The sequence below is a fragment of the Delphinus delphis genome, chromosome 17 (assembly GCF_949987515.2).
Source record: "Delphinus delphis chromosome 17, mDelDel1.2, whole genome shotgun sequence".
In the NCBI taxonomy this organism is placed as follows: domain Eukaryota; kingdom Metazoa; phylum Chordata; class Mammalia; order Artiodactyla; family Delphinidae; genus Delphinus; species Delphinus delphis.
In genome coordinates this window covers 29684143-29705317 of record NC_082699.1, presented here as the reverse complement: position 1 = coordinate 29705317, position 21175 = coordinate 29684143, and the positions used below count along the sequence as shown (strand labels likewise).

The window sequence follows — 21175 nt, the reverse complement described above, 5'->3', positions numbered from 1 at the left end:
GATGAAGAGACTAAGATTCAAAGTTTAAGGTAATTTTCTTAAAGTACCATAATTGCCAAATTGCAGAACTGAAGTTCAAACCCAGATCTGATTAGTCCAGAGGCCATCACAAAACTTTATCCTCCATATATCCTTGCATCAGAGCTCTTACAAGCTTTTTTATCATTCTTCAAAATCCTTCTTTAGCCCCCTCCACCACTTTTTGTAAATGCATATAAATTTTACTAAGTAGTAGTTAGAGCCAGATTAATATATGTACTCTTTCTTAAGATATTTTCTGTAGGATTCTTCAATCACTTTTTCAAGAAACTGAAGTCATCCTGACTTAAAAATAAAAATTAAATTCAGTCACTTCAAGTACACTAAGTTAACTCTATCTGTTGATTTTAGCCTAATTATCATTAATGCCAAACCAGGGAAATAACAATAGGTAAATCTCCACCCCCAGGATGAAAGCTGGTGAATTGCAGACTTTGTTCCGTGCTGAGCAAGAGTGCTGACTTTGTCCCACACATTGCCAACATACCCAAAGTTAAAATTGAGGAGAGTTGAAGGTAAGTTCCATTTTAAACTCTTGACAGTCAACATTGGAATCCTGTCATCTCTTATAATATAAGAAAGAATATTTTAAGGTTAGAGAGAGGTAAGCAATATGTCCCTGGTTTCTACTAAATTAATGTCCTTGACAAACTCAAAGTCTTCTTTTTCATTTCCAAAGAGCAATAGAAAATCCACAGTTAAAAACGAACAGTTGGACTTACATGTACTCTACAGAATAAAGGAGCAATACATTTTCCTGAATATATGACAAGCTATACAAATATGCAAGAAAGTTAAGTTGTTTGGAGAAGATTATTTCACAGATTTACCGCCTAAGGATTGATTGAAATCGAGCCCCAAATCAAAAACTTGGGATATCTAAAGACAACTTTTAATATAGCAGTATATTAACATACATTTACAAAATAATGATCAAATACCATGTTCTGCCTTTTCTTATAACCTAAATTCCCTCCAGTCACAATTCAACTCAGCGAACGCTTCTTGAACACCCAGCCCAAGCAGAGTTCACTGTGTTCATTATCTCAGCTCCCAGGTATGAATCATTTCCATTTTTCCATTTAATCACCCTACTTTTTCCACCCACAGAACATTGCTGAATTGGTCACACACTTGGATGATTACAAATCTACGTTATCTAATTTTAACTGATCTTTGATTTTGCTCAGCATTCTTAAATTAGCTCTTTGTCAAGCTCTCATGCAGTCACCTCAATGGCTTTCATCTAGTTCCTTTTCCAGCCCCATTTCCACATTCTATAGACAGCCTTTCTTTCAGTACTAATGCTCTCTACCTAACCTCTATATAGGAATTAATGATTATTATTGACTGTTGAGAAATAATGATAAATCCCATTCCAGTTATTCAGCTGTAGTGTCACTCAAGCTGAACCTAATTTTGATTGATTGATGATTGATTGATTTGTCTTTGCCAATATTTTGTTTAACACAGGTTTACTGCAGGAATTATAATAATTTCACAAGCCAATAGCATACAGGATAATGTCACTTTTTCTTTTTTTTTTTAAGTTGAGGCTTTAAAAAAAAAATTATTTATTTTGGCTGCACCAGGTCTTAATTGCGGCATGCAGGATCTTTTTTTTCAGTTGTGGCATGTGGGATCTAGTTCCCTGACCAAGGATCAAACTCAGACCCCCTGCATTGGGAGCACGGAGTCTTAGCCACTGGACCACCATGGAAGTCCCAGAATAATGTCTCTTAAGAAGCCAATAAATAAATAATCTCCAAACTAATGACAAATTTTTTAAAAAGTCCAAATTTAGGAGAGGTGTACCTTTTTAACAGTTTGTTCCCAGGAGAGTTGGCTTAGTAAACCACAAGCTGAAGGCACAAAAGCAAAAGTCAAATGTTGCTGTTGGAGCGCACTGCTAGGGAATGAAGACTCAAGTGTTGACCGGCTAAATGATCTTGGTGGGGCTGCTGCACTGTTTTCACCGTTGCTGGTAAAAGGTCTTACCCTGACAGGAAGCTAATGCCACAAGGTCTTCAGAGACCTATTCTGATGAGCAGAGTTGCCTTGCTGAGGCCAAACATTCTCAGATAGTCCTCACGATTCTGGGTATTTATAGTCTAAATGTCCCCTCACCATAGTTGCTTATTCATTTGTTCTAATTGATCAGCCCCTGGTGGTGCCCCTCAGCAGCTGAGCTACAGAGTGCTTCAGCAGCAGCCTCAGATGTCCATGATGCTCTCCTCATGCAACACCTTCACTCTTATAGAAAAACAGCTTTCCTTATAAAAACAATTTCATTCTTAGATCAACTTTGATTTATTGAAGAGAAGAATTAAATGCAGAGAAAATGTGGCCTGTGAATTTTCAGAATTTCTCTTTTGACTTTATATTAATCTCCTCAAGTAAGTCTTAACCCCATAGGGCTAATCTAAGTAATGAATGGAACCCCTAATTTGGGGAAATGGAAGGACCAATTTAGAGACAGGGAGGCAAATTTCCTGCCAACAATGTTATACAACCTGGAAGAAACTCCAAACTTTCAACCATATCCTTCTGAACCATAAAACTGACTCTCTTTGAATAAAAGATGGCTTTTCTCCCTTAGTTGCATATGGTCTTTGATGAATAGGATTTATAAGACATCACCATCTACATTACTTCTTCAGCTGAACTCATAATTTCACCATGTCCACTACCTAACTCTTAACTGATGGTATCACATTTTTCCATTATTGGGATATTAGTCGGTAATTCCATGCAATACAGATGGTATCAGCAGGGATCTACTGGCCCCTTAAAATCTAAATAAGTTCCCATGAAAATTCATGCAAGTAGAAAGCTCTTCCTAAAATTTCAGCTATTTCCTAGGAGATTACATTCTGATGTTACCTCTGCCACTGTGCTTCTTCCTTAAATACTCTCTTTATTCCATGTCTTGTTTATGTAGAAGTAAAACCAACCTTTCTTATATCTCCTCAACAAAACTAAATTAAATTAAACCAAGTACTCAGAGCATTTGTAAGCATAGTAGAGTTCATTAAATGCTGGGGTTATCTTAGGTGTTTGTATCACATATGATGCAGGTACTTGAAATCCATTAATAGATCTTTCTTTTCTTAAATGTCCTTACCCCCATGTCCAGGACCAGTGGGTTCTCCTCACTCAGTGCACACCTTCCTTCAATTATTTCCTGGCTATTCTTGCTTCTTTTCTACCCCATTTTTGTCTGCCTTTCCTCACTCCTGGCTTGCTCCACAACTCCAAATTAGAATGCCTCTACCGGGCAGAGCACTCCAGCCCTCCTCAGCACCTACTCCCAGACACTTCAGGAAAGAAGCATGATAAAAGGTCCTTCCTTCTGGCAAAATCTATCATTCCTCAGTGGTAATCATAAACATAAATGGCATTTTTTTTAGACTCAGGCTTAAAACTTTCTTGTATCATTCCACTTTGATACAGGGAAATCCTATACATGTAGGCAATTTCTACAAATCACCATCACTTTGCTACAATAATGCCCAAGCCATCCAGAGTTTTATTTTTATGTCATAGTAAAGTCTTTAATTTGGGCCACAAATGATGACACCAGAGCATGGCTGAGGCAACCAGTTAGATTTCTATAAAGTTCCTTCCTTTTCCCTTCATAGAATTCTCCTAAAGGTCAAAATATTGCTCCTGAACTGGCATGACAGTCTTTCATTTCTCCCTTGTATTTCTCTCTCCCCTTTCTGCCTTTCTTCTTTCTTTCCTTCTTTCCTTCTTCTCTCTCTCTTTCTCCTCTCCCTTTCTTGCCTTCCTTTCTTTCTCTTTCTCTACCCTTCTTTCTCTTTCTCTTTTCTTCTTTCTTTTCTTTCTTTCTTCCTTTTTTTTCTTTCTTTCCTTCTTTCTTTCTTTCTTTCTTTTCTTTCTTTCTTTCTTTCTTTTCTTCCTTCCTTCCTTCCTTCCTTCCTTCCTTCCTTCCTTTCCTCCTTTCGCCTCCTGCATCCCTCCCAGCCACCATTTTCATCTTGGTACCCATAGGGTACCTTTCTTTCTCTTCCTTTCTTTCTCTTTCTCTTTCTCTACCCTTTCTTTCTCTTTCTTTCTCTTTCTCTACCCTTCTCTTTCTTTCTCTTTCTCTACCCTTCCTTCCTTTCCTCCTTTCTCCTCCTGCATCCCTCCCAGCCACCATTTTCATCTTGGTACCCATAGGGGAGATCATGGACAGGTTTTAAAAATACTGTTTTCAGGTTTCTGTTCACAACTACTAAATTGGGTAAATAGAGTATCAGCTAAGATAACTTCAGCAGCACTTAGATAATCAACAGTGTGAAGACTATCACATGCAGTTCTCTCTGCCTCAGAGACTCTTTCCCTTCTTCTTCTAGCCAACTCTTAACTTATCCTTGAATTTAAACATCCCTTCCTCAGGGATGCTTGCCCTGACCTTCCAGGACACCATCTGTGGTTAGTATAAGCACTTTCAGTGCAACTAGCCCCCAAACCTGTAATCACCTCTGACACCCGTTATGCTTCATTCATCTCCTCTTACTCAGGGCCTGTCAGTGCCACCAACCTGCACCTTCTGAGTACAGAGACCCTGACTGACCTATACTCAGCACATGATCACTGCTCAGAGTATATTAAGTAAATGAATAAATGAATAAGACTGTCTCATAAAATTTCTTTCCAGAGTGTGTAAAATTTTACTTTTCTTTTTAGAATAAAATAGTGAAACAGAATTGTTCTAATTCTGACTTTTAAAAATACAGGGAACATCTCATTCAATGGATCTCAGAACTTCAGTGAAAATATGGGTTTTACAATCATAGCAAGAATAGTTTTATTTGTTCTAAAGTTAAATACATATTTTCCAAATAACCTATGGTTGATTATCCTGAGGCCAGATCCAAGCTGTTGCACATGGGTAATTTTGACAATGTTAGAGAAAGAAATAGAGTCCAAAATCTCAGAAGAAAATCACAAGCAAAAAATCAATTTTTCAGAAAGATGTTTTTAAGTCAGTCTTTCAGAATCCATTTGTCTAGGTTTTCAGTTTCTTTATCTCCAAATATTCAACTCTAATTTCCAACATTTTCTTCACTTACACTTTTAGAGAGAATTTATAATCCACCTAGGTAGTATATGTACTATACCAAGTGATTGTTTTAAAATGTCTGGAAAAATATACATATTACAAAGTTCCACATCATTTTAACCCAGAACAAAGCCACTTGTTACTACTGCATTTAGATCTAGGAGTGAAATTCTAAGCTTCAATTCAAGCAGCTGGGATATCCTAGTATCTTTAGAATCTAAAGTCCAAACCACTAATCTTTTTACTGTCTCCACAGTTTTGCACTTTCCAGAATGTCATACAGTTGGAATTATACAGTATGTCTTTTCAGGTTGGCTTCTTTCATTTAGTAATATGCATTTAAGTTTCCGCTATGTCCTTTCATGCTTGATGGCTCTTTTTTTTTTAACACTAAATAATATTTCATTGTCTGAGGTAGCACAGTTGGTTTAGCCATTCACCTACTGAAGGACATCTTGATTGCTTCCAGGTTTTGGCAACTATGAATAAAGTTGCTATAAATATTTGTGTGCCAGTTTTTGTGTGTACATGAGTTTCAGCTTCTTTGGGTAAATGCCAAGGAATGTGATTGCTGAATTATGTGGTAAGAGTATGTTGAGTTTTGTAAGAAACCACCAAACTGGCTGTACTACTTTGCATTTTTACCAGCAATAAATGAGAGCTCTTGTTGCTCCACATTCTTGCCAGTATTTGGCATTGTCAGTGATCTGGATTTTGGCCCTTCTAATAATTGTGTATCTCGTTGTTTCTATTTGCATCCCGATTGATACATGATGTAGACATCTATTTACATGAGGTTATTTTTGCTAGCATTACTCCATGAAATTTCATTTTTACAATGTCCTAATTAGATTTCCAAGTGCTTTTCTATTAAAGTTATGACAGATTCCATGTTAGTTGTGCCATAACCCTGCCATCCTGAGATGTAATCATTTAGAATAACATAGTTTATAGAGACAGTAACCCCCGCAGCTTCTCGTTGTTAAAGAACATTTTCCTCTGGCTCCTCTTTTTATGGATACAGTTTTGGTATTTTAATACTTAAGTAGATTAGTGGGATTTAATTTTATTTAAACCCTACCATGTACAAAGAAGACAACTTGCTTATTTTTTATAAAGAACCCAAGACTTTCCCATAAGCTCGCAGATTCTCTTCCCCCAGTGCCATCATATGGTGTCTGTCCCATTGATTTGAAACAGTTTGATTAAAATAACTTTGTTTTCTGTCAAGTGAATAAAGGCTCAGTCATGCCCATTTTCTTCCCAGTCCATTTCCTTTCTGAACTGGGTATCGGTGTATGTTGGGAGAGGTTGAGGTTGCTAATATGACCACTGTTGGAGAGAGAAGCTCCTCTTCCCTGTGAGCTGCCAGCTGATCATCATCATGTTCCTGTTGCAGAATGGCTGCAGATCTATGCAGGAACCTAGATTGGTATCTGTTGAGGAAAGACTGTATTTTTTGGCAACATCATTTGCTCTTGCTGACTACCTTTTCCTTGGGCATCCAGATTTCTACCTCAGCAGCCAGCTCTTCCCCTCTCCAGGATCCTACAACCCTTCAGTCCTATTAGCATTTCACTGTCTCCTTACCAGCGTTCACAGGAATTTCTGGACCTCATACATGCTAGACACAGGACGAGTGGAACCAATGGCATTAGCTCCAGGTTATCTCTCAGCATCTTCTCCACCAATGCTGTGCTATTATTCTCATTTCATGTTGAATGAAGCCCAATTTAGGTCTTACTGTAAAAATAATTTTCAAGCATCATCTAGGATTATTTGTTTAAATAAATACTTAGGCTTTGGCTCCAAGTCAGCGATTCCAATTTAAAAAGTCTGGGTTGGAATGAGACCATGCACCAGTATTTTGTAAAAACTCTCTGGGTGACTCTAATGTGCAGTACAAGCTGTTTATCACTGCCCCAGAGGATGCAGTTTCTTCAGTAGCTATCTGGATGTTTCTTCAACCCTCATATCCCCATGGAGAGTTTCATATCAAGGATGGGAGTAGATGAAGATCAACAGTTCTCGAGCTTATCTAACTTCCTCTGTTTCTATATCACTACTTTCCCCCAAGTGCCTACATTTTATATCTTCCTGCTTCTCAAAGTATTATTTACCCTTCCCTTCTCTCTGAAACCATGATGGTGCATAGAGTTCAGGAAGGGAAATGGTCATATTATTAGGACAATATATCAAAAGAGAATACAAAATATTATCTTCCTTACCTATGTCTCCCTAAAGTATCTGTAACATTAAATAGGAATTTTTATAAAATTCAAGTAAGGTATTAATAAGAATGCAGGCTTCCTTGAAAATATTTGAATTTCTATCCCCCTAAAAACCCACACCTTTAATAAATATATCTTTTACATAGGTTTCCACAATTCTGTGGATTCATATTATTTGTTTCTTCAGTTACTGTCATTTCCTTAAACTTCTTTTCCTCTGGAAATAAACTGATGTAAAAATGTATTGATTAAAAGTCTACTTATTTTCTTGTTGTTTAAAAACACTTTTGAAGCAAGCAATGCAATGATTTTTTATTAATTTTTAATGGTGGTGATTGTTGCTTAGCCTGTTTAAATAAAAAGGCAGAACTTCTTGAGAGATGGCATAAATCTATATAAAATAACATTGTCATCTATAGTCCATGATACCAGTGAAACAGTACAATTAAAAAGCTCTTTAAGTTCATAACTCTCAAGTAGGATAATGTTATCCTCTTTTTCTGAGTAAAAACTGAATGCATTCAATGTTCAGAGACAATTCCAAAGTCATGTTGCTGATATTGGATGAAATAAAAACTCAAATCCAAGTCTTCTGGTTCAAAATTCAGTGTTCTTTTTAAAACAATGTATCTATTTGATTTCCTGTATCTATGAATATACCAAAAGTTCACTTTCTGTCTACATGATCCACCAAAAAAAAAAATTTTAGGTAATGATCACAGTTCCAAGCAGTCCTTGGTCTCATTCTTGTCATTTAATCACAATTTTTGCTCATGTAGAAATGTTTCCCTATGTCTCAGCCAGGTCTTCCATTTATTTTCATTAGTGTAGCATTGCTCCTAGTGTTTTTTTTTTTTTTTAACAACTTTATTGGAGTATAATTGCTTTACAATGGTGTGTTAGTTTCTGCTTTATAACAAAGTGAATCAGTTATACATATACATATGTTCCCATATCTCTTCCCTCTTGAGTCTCCCTCCCTCCCACCCTCCCTATCACACCCCTCTAGGTGGTCACAAACCACGGAGCTGATCTCCCTGTGCTATGCAGCTGCTTCCCACTAGCTATCTATTTTACGTTTGGTAGTGTATATATGTCCATGCCTCTCTCTCATTTTATCACAGCTTACCCTTCCCCCTCCCCATATCCTCAAGTCTATTCTCTAGTAGGTCTATGTCTTTATTCCTGTCTTACCCCTAGGTTCTTCATGACCTTTTTTTTTTTCTTAGATTCCATCCACCTCACTACAAATAACTCAATTTCATTTCCTTTTATGGCTGAGTAATATTTCATTTTATATATGTGTCACATCTTCTTTATCCATTCATCTGTTGATGGATGGACACTTAGGTTGCTTCCATGTCCTGGCTATTGTAAATAGAGCTGCAATGAACATTTTGGTACATGACTCTTTTTGAATTATGGTTTTCTCAAGGTATTAATGGTGTATGAAGCATTTCTTCTATTCTCCTTGCACACGACTGTCTTACTTCAATATTTAGCAAATGCGCTGGTATCAGGCATTCTCGCCAGCTGCCCACAGCCAAGCAGGTGCCGTACTTCAGTCTCACTATTGTATCTGTCATATGACATTTGAGTTAAATGAATTATAGAGTGTTGAATATGACAATGATAAGAGGTAAAAGTTGTTGAAGAATAATTTTAATAGAGCAGACATTTAGTGTCTACCAAGATTCATGTTTCCTCATCGATTTTATTCTGCCAAACGCTTCTCTGAATTACTGCAGCTCTAGTTCCACCACCTGGGCATGTATGGGTTTATCACATTACATGAGGGACCAGTGTAAGCCAAAATTAGAGGAGATCTACAATTTCTTGATATATTTTATGTAATTTTATTTTCATTCAGTTTAAGATATTTTTATTGCTATTTTAGAGCAGAGGTTTTTTTCTGGCTGAAAAAATATAAATGTTTTGTATTTCTTAATAGTCACATGACTGCACACATTACATTTTTACCTGCATGATTTTGCTTTTACTATGAGACATGGATACTGAATTACATGAAAAGCCTTTTCATCATCTGTAGATATCATCATATAGTTCCTCCTTGAGCTACTAATATTATAAAATTTTAATAATAGCTTTTCTAATGAACCAAGTTTGTACTCATGAGATGAAGTCAACTTAACCATAATGTACAAATCTGCTAATAGACTACTGCATTATTTCATTTGCTAATATTTTATTTTGTATGTATGCCTATATACTCATAACTAAAATTGTTATTTCTTGTTTATGTTATTCTTGTTAAATTTTTACATCAGAGTTTTACAGGCATGGCAAATATACAACCTATTATTCATTTTCTATACTCCAAGGACATTAAGTTGCAGAGAAAATACCTTTTCTTGATATAAAACTTATAGTGATATCACTTGGACTATGGGTTTTTAATTTTTGCTTTTGTTCTTTTAGCTTCAAAAATATTTTTGAAGAGTACTTTTTACAACTTCTATTTATACATAGTTATTCTTTATTTCTATCTTCTTGAATAAATACAGTAGTACATATTTTTTAGAAAATGAACTAACAATATCTAGATTATTTCTAAGTTATATAAAGTATTCTATCATAATTTATAATTTTCTTGGATCATTTATTATGTTATCTTTTTATCTTTTATCTTTTTATTATGTTATCTTTTTCACTCCTAATAGTATTTTATCTTATTATGTTTATTATATAGGGCTAGTTGTTTATTAACGTTAGTGAAAAAACTCAGGGAGCTACATATATTTATTAGTACCAGTTACCATACCACATAATTAAAATGCCTCCAAAATGATTGTACGAATTGAACCTTCCCTACCAATCTCTATTTCCTTGGCTTCTCCTTTTTTTTTTTTTTAACATCTTTATTGGAGGAAAATTGCTTTACAATGGTGTGTTCGTTTCTGCTTTATAACAAAGTGAATTAGTTATACATATACATATGTCCCCATATCTCTTCCCTCTTGTGTCTCCCTCCCTCCCACCCTCCCTATCCCACCCCTCTAGGTGTTCACAAAGCACCGAGCTGATCTCCTTGTGCTATGCAGCTGCTTCCCACTAGCTATCTACTTTATTTGGTAGTGTATATATGTCCATGCCACTCTCACTTTGTCCCAGCTTACCCTTCCCCCTCCCCATATCCTCAAGTCCATTCTCTAGTAGGTCTGCATCTTTATTCCTGTCTTGCCCCTAGGTTCTTCATGACCATTTTTTTTTTTTAGATTCCATATATATGTGTTAGCATACGGTATTTGTTTTTCTCTTTCTGACTTACTTCACTCTGTATAACAGACTCTAGGTCCCTCCACCTCACTACAAATAACTCAATTTTGTTTCTTTTTATGGCTGAGTAATATTCCATTGTATATATATGTCACATATTCTTTATCCATTCATCTGCTGATGGACACTTAGGTTGCTTCTATGTCCTGGTTATTGTAAATAGAGCTTCAATGAACAATTTGGTACATGACTCTTTTTGAATTATGGTTTTCTCAGGGTATATACCCAGTAGTGGGATTGCTGAGTCATACAGTAGCTCTATTTTTAGTTTTTTAAGGAATCTCCATATTGTTCCCCATAGTGGCTGTATCAATTTACATTCCCACCAACAGTGCAAGAGGACTCCCTTTTCTCCACACCCTCTCCAGCATTTATTGTTTGTGGATTTTTTGATGATGGCCATTCTGACTGGTGTGAGATGATATTTAATTGTAGTTTTGATTGCATTTCTCTAACGATTAATGATGTTGAGCATTCTTTCATGTGTTTGTTGGCAGTCTGTATAATTTCTTTGGAGAAATGTCTGTTTAGGTCTTCTGCCCATTTTGGATTGTTTGTTTTTTTGATATTGAGCTGCATGAGCTGCTTGTAAATCTTTGAGATTAATCCTTTGTCAGTTGCTTCATTTGCAATATTTTATCCCATTCTGAGGGTTGTCTTTTTGTCTTGTTTATGGCTTCCTTTGTTGTGCAAAACCTTTTAAGTTTCATTAGGTCCCATTTGTTTATTTTTGTTTTTATTTCCATTTTTCTAGGAGATGTGTCAAAAAGGATCTTGCTATGATTTATGTCATAGAGTGTTCTGCCTATGTTTTCCTCTAAGAGTTTTATAGCGTTTGGCCTTACATTTAGGTTTTTAATCCATTTTGAGTTTATTTTTGTGTATGGTGTTAGGGAGTGTTCTAACTTCATTCTTTCACATGTAGCTGTCCAGTTTTCCCAGCATCACTTATTGAAGAGGCTGTCTTTTCTCCACTGTATATTCTTGCCACCATTATCAAAGATAAGGTGACCATATGTGTGTGGGTTTATCTCTTGGCTTTCTATCCCATTCCATTGATCTATATTTCTGTTTTTGTGCCAGTACCATACTGTCTTGATTACTGTAGCTTTGTAGTTCCTTGGCTGATCCTTAACATGCAATACTGGGAACTGACCAAACACTTTCAGTGTTTGAGTTCCACTTGCTCTTCATGCATGCACGTGTGTGAGCGCACACACACATGCACACACATACAACCTTGCTTTTAAAAGAAAACATCATTACCTTTTTCCTTCCTCTTTGAAAAGTTTAGGCAGTCTGGTTTTATTCTGCAAGAATATTTTAGGATATTGCTTCATAAATATATTGTGTGCTGATAGGATATTGGTCTGGCTTGAAAGACAGAGACAAGAGAGAGAGACAGAGAGAGAGAAATTGCATTATAAGCATCATAAGAAAATAGCTTCTGAGGCAAAGATTTTTAACTCAATATATACAACTTAATTCTATACTATTTAGTCTAAAAAGAAAATGACAAAAATATGAAACATAAACATTTTATGCTTTAAAAATATCCACTATAAAAATTGTCTATAGTGTGTTTCAGTGAGAAATATTTTAAGAATATCAAATTCAGGACAATGTCAAAAATTTAATTTTTAAGTTGAGTCTTCTTAAAGTTTTTTTCTGTCATTTATTAAAGCTCTTGTATAAAATATACCACATAATTAAAATTCCCCCAAAATGATTCACATAGAGTTTACATATACATTATTGAAAAGTATATTTATCTGACTCTTTGCAATGACTTATGAGTCTCTTGCACTATTTTAGGACCAGAACAAAAATGTCTTAGACCAAAAGTTCAGCATTTCCCAAATCCAGATCAATGGAATTATCTGGGATGTTTTTTTAAGTACAGATTTCTGATCCTTTTCCTGATGAAGCAAGAGCTCCAAATGTTGAGTCTGGGTGGGCTTCTCTATTTTAACTATCAGCCTCCAAGTGATCTTTATTTACAGTTAGGCTTCAATACACTTAAAATATTTTAAAATGTAAATAACAAGATCCACTGGAATATAGCAAATTGACATTCAGTGTTAAGTAATGACATTTGTTTCTGGAAAATCTACCCTGTTCAATTTTCAATTGACAACCACCATGAAAAGCTGGTCAGCTTCTTAAAATGTTGAACATTCATCTTGACAGCTTATATGAATAATTATCAAAAATAATCATGCTTAAATCTTAGTCAGTATTTGCCTCATGGCAATGAATATAAAAATCCTCGAGAAGGCTTTTTTAATTTCATTGTCAATGTAAATAATAACACCTTAAAATATTTATAACAGCTTTTTTCTCTTGGCCAGAGTTCATAAAACACCATGTTAATTCTTTACACAAAACAAATACTATATACTTTAAGAAACCTATTTAATTTAATTTAACTTAATTGATTCAAATAATGCAATGTGAATGTGATTTAATATGACATTAGAAATGTTCATTCCTCCTATCTCACACTATAGAGTAGACCAAGGATCTACTATTTTTTTTTAAATTCCAACCACTGAAATAAGTGGAAGATTTCTCAAGATCTTTCTTCTTTCATTTTTTTCTATTTGGAACTCAGATTTTACAATCATCTGTTTTACAGGTCTACCTGTTATAAACCTAGTACTTCTTATATGACAAACGTTGTGCTAAGGTCTTTACATTATTTTTGTCTCATTGTATAGTTATATAACCTGAAGAGGCTGTTATTCTTTAATTCCCATTTTACACATAAATAAACTACAAACAATAATTTGCTTAATTCATGTTACTAGGAAATGGACAACAAAGAGTACATATGAAAACTGAATTGACTTCTAAACCCATCCTCTTAACTTTTTGGATATACCACCCCTGTAAATAATAAAACATGTTAGTTCTTACTATGTGCCAGGCATTATTCTAGGCAGTTTACATGTATCAGATCATTTAATCCTTACACAACTATATTAGCTGATACTACTATTCTCTCCATTTTGTAGGTAACAAAACTGAGGCTTAAAGAAGTACAAAAGTGTGATTTAAAAAAAATTTTCTACATGGAGCCCATTCTACAAGACTTGGAACCTTAATCCAATCTGTAATCTAGGTAAATCATCTTTAGAGTGGCTAAGAAGCCTACACCAAAATGCTAAAACCTTCACTCTTGTCCTTTTCTATGTGTATGACTGAGATGTCTGCTTTATCTAACCCTTGAGAATTTTCAAGATGTGGTGGCTAGTATACATGTACCTGGTGTTTATAATTTATGTCTCCAAATTAATGTGCCCAAGAAGTGAAAGAGGTGGAAGGTTGAAATGGAAAAGTCAAATGCTAGAGCTAATTTTCAGAATGAGGCCCTAACTGCCCTATAATGCTCTGATGGATGTTCTATATCACAAAATGTAATTTGGCAGTCTACTCCTATTTCTGAGTCTCTTGTCAAAACAGAAACATATAATCCTATGTGTTTAGTAGGAATACATTTGGTTTAAAACCATGTGAAATTTGTAAATGAATGCCCCTAAATGTGGATAAGAGAAGTAGATTCAAAGAAACATGAAATAAATGTAATTAGAAAGCTAAGGACAAAGAAAGATTCAGAATTATAGGAGGGTTGGAGAGTAGACCATGGATCCAAATAACTATTTGACAATTTGAATATGGTCCAGAAGATACTTTCATAGTTTCCCATGCTATGAGTAAACACTGTCTATGAACAAAATTTGCCACTTCACTGAAGTATATATGCAAGGAAATTTACCTACAAGGAAAAATCTCCAACTTCTTCAAGCAGATGAAGAAGTGCATGCAAAACCTATAGCTTGAGGAAATCAATCAAGATTGTGGAGTAAGAAGATGTGGAGCTTACCTCCCCATTCAAACACATCAAAAATACAACTATATGAAGAACAATCCTCACTGAAAACTAGAAACTGGCAGAAGGAATCCTGTACAACCAAGGCTATAAGATACACACATAATCAAGTAGGAAGGGAAAAAAAGTGATCAGGTCAGGACTGTGCCCCTGGGAGAGGACTCAGAGAAAAAGGGAGATAACACGGAAGACACCACCCTGGGGAGTGAGAGTCACAGACTGGGCACCTCAGTCCAGAGGTCCTACATGGGAGATATGAGCCCTCTTGCTGGTTGGAGGACTGCTGGGACTAAAGGGAGGGCTGTGGGAAGCCTGGACTCCACTCATGAGGAAGAGCACGTTGGCATGCACATCAGCCCTAGTCGAGCAAACACTCGGCCCTGCTCACTCCATGTCACAGTGTGGCACTGGATCTGGAGAGGGCACAAGTAGGGAAAGATCTGACCATAGGAGACAGAGGTAACCTGCTATTGGAGAAGAGCCTAGGTGGGGTGGCAGTGACCATTGTTGGTGCTTACTAAAGCAGTGCATTAGATGCAGCCCAGATCTCTGACAGTGGCTCACAGCTCACCTCCCAGTATATACTAAGAGCCTACATGGGCCCTGCTTGGCCTGTGGTATGGGTCCACAACAGGATGGGGGTGGAGGCTGGGGGAAGTGATTGGCTGTGAGAGACAAAGGGGACTTGCACCCGAGGCTGCATCTAAGTGTAGCAAGGGAAACAATTGCGGGTGCCTGCACAGGCAGCACATCAGAGACAGCTCGAACTTCTGTCTGAGGCCAACACAAGCATCTCCTGCTTCAACACTACCTCCTCTGGGGCAAGGGGCCCAATGCTGAGAGAGGAGAAAACACACACTTAAATGGAACAGAGACAGCTGGAGCGTGACCCCCAAGGCTTCTGCTCCAACAACTTGGGATCAGATGCCACCCCAACTGGGTGATGATGGCAATTGAGCAGACAGGATGTCCCACCTCACAACCCACTGCAGCTCTAGTGCCTCCATCTCCAGCCCCACCCCCTACCAAAGTGATAACTGCTAGCACACGCTAAGGAAAACTGTGAATATCATCCATGTAAATACAGCTCGCCTACCAAAGGCACTGGGTACATGCAGTCTGTATAGGGGTGCTTCCACATAACAACAAACCTTCAAGACAACAATAGGTAACCATTTCACCTAAATATATAGAGACAGAGAAAGTTAAGCAAAATGAAAAGGCAGAGGAACTGGTCTCAACTGAAAGAGCAAGAGAAAACTCTTGAAAAAATAAATAATGAAAAAGAAGTAAACAATTCACCAGCAAAGAATTCAAAGTATTGGTAATAAAAATGGTGGCTGAATTAGGGGGAAAAAAATACATGTACCCAGTGAAAATGTTAACAAGAAACTAGAAAATATAAGAAAGACCCAATCTGAAATAAAGAATTCAATAGCTGAAATTTAAAAATACACTGGAAGGGCTGAATAGCAGACCAAGTTATACAGAAGGACACATAAATGATCTGGAGATAGAATAATGGAAATCACACAATAAGAAAAGCAAAAAGAATTTTTTAATGAAAACAATTTAAGAGATCTCTGTGATAACATTAAGCATATCAATATTTGCTTTCTAGGGGTCCCAGAAGATGAGAAAGCGAGATGGAGATCAAAAATTTAAAAATACTTAGAAAAAAATGACAATGAAAACACAATGACCCAAAACGTATGGGAAATGGCAAAAGCACTTCTAAGAGGGAAGTTTATAGCAAAGTTATCTTACCTCAAGAAACAAGAAAAATCTCAAATAAACAAACTAAACTTACACCAAAAACAACTAGAGAAAGAAGAACAAACAAAACCCAAAGTTAGCAGAAGGAAAGAAATCATAAAGATCAGATCAGAAATAAATGAAATAGAAACTAAGAAAACAATACCAAAGATCAATGAAACTAAAAGCTGGTTCTTTGAGAAGATAAACAAAATTGATAAAGCTTTAGCCAGACTCAAGAACAAAAAGGGAGAGGACTCACAGCAATGAAATTAGAAAAGAAAAAGAAGTTACAACTGACAGCACAGAAAGACAAAGGATCTTAAGAGACTACTACAAGCAACTCTATGCCAATAAAATGGACAACCTGGAAGAAATGGACAAATTCTTAGAAAGGTATAAGCTTCCAAGAAGGAATCAGGAAGAAATAAAAAATATGAATAGACCAATCACAAGTAATGAAATTGAAACTGTGATTAGAAATCTTCCAACAAACAAAAGCCCAGGACCAGATGGCTTCACAGGCAAATTCTATCAAACATTTAGAGAAGTGCTAACACCTATCTTTCTCAAACTCTTCCAAAATATAGCAGAGGGAGAAACACTCCCAAACTCATTCTACGAGGCCACCATCACTCTGATATCAAAACCAGACAAACATATCACAAAAAAAGAAAATTACAGTCCAATATCACTGATGAACATAGGTGCAAAAATCCTCAACAAAATACAAGCAAACAGAATCCAACAACACATTAAAAGGGTCATACACCATGATCAAGTGGAATTAAGCCCAGGGATGCAAGGATTCTTCAATATATGCAAATCAATGTGATATACCATATTAACAAATTGAAGAATAAAAACATATAATCATCTCAATAGAAGCAGAAAAAGCTTTTGACAAATTTCAACACCCATTTATGATAAAAACTCTCCAGAAAATGAGCATAGAGGGAAACTACTGCAACATAATAGATGCCATATATGACAAACCCACAGCCAACATTGTTCTCCGTGGTGAAAAGTGAAACCATTTCCTCTAAGATCAGGAAAAAGACAAGGATGTCAACTCTCATCACTATTATTCAACATCATTTTGGAAGTGCTACCATGGCAATCAGAGAAGAAAAAGTAATAAAAGGAATCCAAATTTGAAAAGAAGAAGTAAAACTGTCACTGTTTGCAGATGACATGATACTATACATAGAAAATCCTAAAAATGCTACCAGAAAACTACTAGAGCTAATCAATGAATTTAGTAAAGTAGCAGGATACAAAATTAACACACAGAAATCTCTTGCATTCCTCTACCCTAATGATGAAAAATCTGAAAGAGAAATTAAGGAAACAGTCCCATTTACCATTGCAACAAAAGAATAAAATACTTAGGAATAAACCTAACACCATACACAAAAATAAACTCAAAATGCCTTAAAAACCTAAATGTAAGGCCAAACACTATAAAACTCTTTGAGGAAAACTTAGGAAGAACACTCTTTGACATAAATCACAGCAAGATCTTTTTTGACCCATTTCCTAGAGTAATGAAAATAAAAACAAAAATAAACAAATGGGACCTAATGAAACTTAAAACCTTTTGCACAGCAAAGGAAAACATAAACAAGATGAAAATACCACCATCAGAATGGCAGAAAATATTTGCAAATGAAGCAACTGACAAAGGATTAATCTCCAAAATATGCAAACAGCTCATGCAGCTCAATATCAAAAACCAAACAACCCAATCAAAAAATGGGTGGAAGACCTAAATAGACATTTCTCCAAAAAGACATCCAGATGGCCAAACAAACACATGAAAAGATGCTCAACATAACTAATTATTAGAGAAATGCAAATCAAAACTACAATGAGGTATCACCACACACCGGTCAGAATGACCATCATCAAAAAATCTACAAACAGTAAATGCTGGAGAGGGTGTGGAGAAAAAGGAACCCTCCTACACTGTTGGTGGGAATGTAAATTAATACAGCCATTATGGAGAACAGTATGGAGGTTCCTTAAAAAACTAAAAATAGAACTACCATATGACCCAGCAATGCCACTACTGGGCATATACCCTGAGAAAACCATCATTCAGAAAGATACATGCATCCCAGAGTTCATTGCAGCACTACTTACAATAGCCAGGACATGGAGGCAACCTAAATGACCATCAACAGAGGAATGGATAAAGAAGATGTGGTATATATGTACAATGGAATATTACTTAGCCATAAGAAGGAACAAAACTGTGTCATTTGCAGAGATATGAATGGAGCTGGAGACTGTCACACAGAGTGAAGTAAGTCAGAAAGAGAAAAACAAATATTGTATATCGCTCTTATGTGGAATCTAGAAAAATGGTACAGATGAACCTATTTGCAAAGCAGAAATAGAGACACAGACCTAGAGAACAAATGTATGGATACCAAGGCGGGGAAGGGGGTGAAATGAACTGGGAGATTGGGCTTGATATATAATCACTATTACGCATAAAATAGATAACTAACAAGAACCTACTGCATAGCACAGGAAACTCTACTCAGTGTTCTGTGGTGATCTAAATGGGAAGGAAAATCAAAAAAAGAGGGGATATATGTATACATATAGCTGATTCACTTGCTGTACAGCAGAAACTAACATATTTTAAAGCAACTATACTTCCATAAAAATTAATAATAAAAAAACTCAGTGAATGAGAGATTAGAGACAGGTGTATAAAAAAGTAATAAACTTGAAAATATGTCTTTAGATATTCCCAAATGCTTCATAGAGAAATAAGAAGGTGCAAAACAGAAAAAAGAATTATAAAATATTTATTATTTTATTAATTAAAAACATTTATGGAGCCCCTAGGGTATTCTAGTCTCTAGTAATAGAAAGACTAATAAGATGGGATTTCTGTTTGGGTTGACAGACTACTAGTTGACCCCACACAAATTCACTCTCCACTTCTTCCCAAACACATGGTTGCCCAGCTAAAGACTGCATTTCCCAGCCTCCTTTAAACTGAAATTAGCCTAAGAGAAAGTTCTTGCCAGTAGAATGTAAGAAGTAATTCTAGAAATTCTGCCTCCTTTGTCAAATAGGAAATTGCTTTCCTTGACTTCATATTTTTCCTTTCCATGAAGTGGAAACTAGATGTGGCAGTGGCCTCTTCACCTGTATTGAAAAGAAAATGACAAGCTGATATCAAAACACCAAGATGAGGCCAACACACGTCCCTGAATGATTTCATGCAGTAGAACTTCTACATACAACCAGAGCGCCACTTTCAAACTAAGGATGAAAAACTTTTTACTTAAACCACAGCATTTTTTAGTTTTATTGTTACATCATACTGGCAGTTACCCTAATCTAATGAAAACAGTCTTCAAGGAGCTGCCTATGTTAAAATAGAGGGGAAGAGTCTTTAAACAAATGCATAAGAAATTATCAGGAGTGCTCTGATAGAAAACAATACAGAGTCAAGTGGAAATGAAGAAGACAACTCTTCTTGGAGAAGGAGATTTCAGGTTGAACATGAAGATTAGTTTACCTATTTATTGGTAGGTGGGGATGAATAGGAGGATGGTATTTCAGACAGAAAAATCAGTATGAGCCAAAGTACAAAGCCCTCAATAACATGGTGCAGGTATAGTCAAGAAACCACCAGTCATGTCATGGCTGGGAGGAAAGGAAGAGTCACTGGGAGACAAGGCTGGAGATGTAAAAATTATCCCATTATAAAAGTTCTTGTAAGTAATGTGATTATAACTGACTTATCCAATGTGTGTCTAATATGGAGGGAAGATTCTACAATTTAACAGTTTCTGGCTTGCACAGCTGGGTAGATAATTTTGCCATCCACTAAGATAAAAGTGTGGATGAAAATATAGCTTCAGCTTTATACAGTAATAAGCCTAAAAGTTTTTTATGTCAAATCAAATTTATATCTTTCCTTTTGCAAATGAGAAAACTGAGCCCTGAGAGTTTAACTGATATTCCAATAACCTCAATCACATTTAGTGGCAGAGCAAGAGCTAGAAGGTGAATTCTTTCAGACTCTCAGCTTAAAGTCTTTTGGAACAGATGTATAGGGAATAAAAAGCTATGAAGTTTGCTGCGAGACAATCTGAACCTTGAAAAATAAATAAAATTAAACTTGGTATAGGGGAGATTAATAAGTTTATAAGAATAAAGGAATTGGTAAAGAAGGGTGGGGGTTTAGGGGATATTTACTCAGGAGTAAAATTCACGTCAGCAAATAGTAATAAGAATATATTGATTATCTCAGATTCTAGAGGACTTCAAATGACAGATAAAGGAGATTTATTCAAAAAATATTTAATGTGCACCAATAATGTGTCAGATACCATTATAATCACTGGGAATACATCAGCAAATAAAAAATGTTTTGTCCTCATGAAGTTTTCAATGTAGAGAGAGGAACAATAAAAATAAATTTGTAGCTATATGTCAGACATACTATTAAGAAATGAAAGCAAAAATCAGGGGATAATAAGTACTAAGAGTATCTGTTTCATATAGGCTGGTCACAGAATGCAGAGACCTGACGGATGTAAGGGATAAAGGAAAGTAGACATCTGAAGAAAGAGCATTCCAGATGGAAACTACAAGTGTGAAGGCCTTGAGGCTGGACCATACTTGGTGTGATAGGAGCAGAGCATGGAGACAACTATGGCTAGAGCGAAATAAGCAAGACAGTCTTGTCTAGAAGAAGTGGTCAGAGATGCAGTAGGATGTGATCATGTATGACCTTACAGGCCACAGTGAAGTTCTTAACTCTTACCTTGAGTGATAGGGAAACCATTAGAATATTATGAGCAAATAATGTTCTGGTGTATATTTTAACAAGATTCATCTGGCTACTGTGCCAACTAC

At 36.0% G+C, this 21175-nt stretch overlaps 1 protein-coding gene across 1 annotated transcript in view; it reads right to left on the bottom strand.

The window, feature by feature from the left end:
* CNBD1 (cyclic nucleotide binding domain containing 1) overlaps positions 1–21175 on the bottom strand; it is a 368568-nt gene that overhangs the window by 321611 nt on the left and 25782 nt on the right. Inside the window, 2 exon segments of the mRNA XM_060035261.1 lie at positions 11905–12008; positions 13156–13165. Of these exon segments, the coding sequence (XP_059891244.1) occupies positions 11905–12008; positions 13156–13165 (114 nt within the window).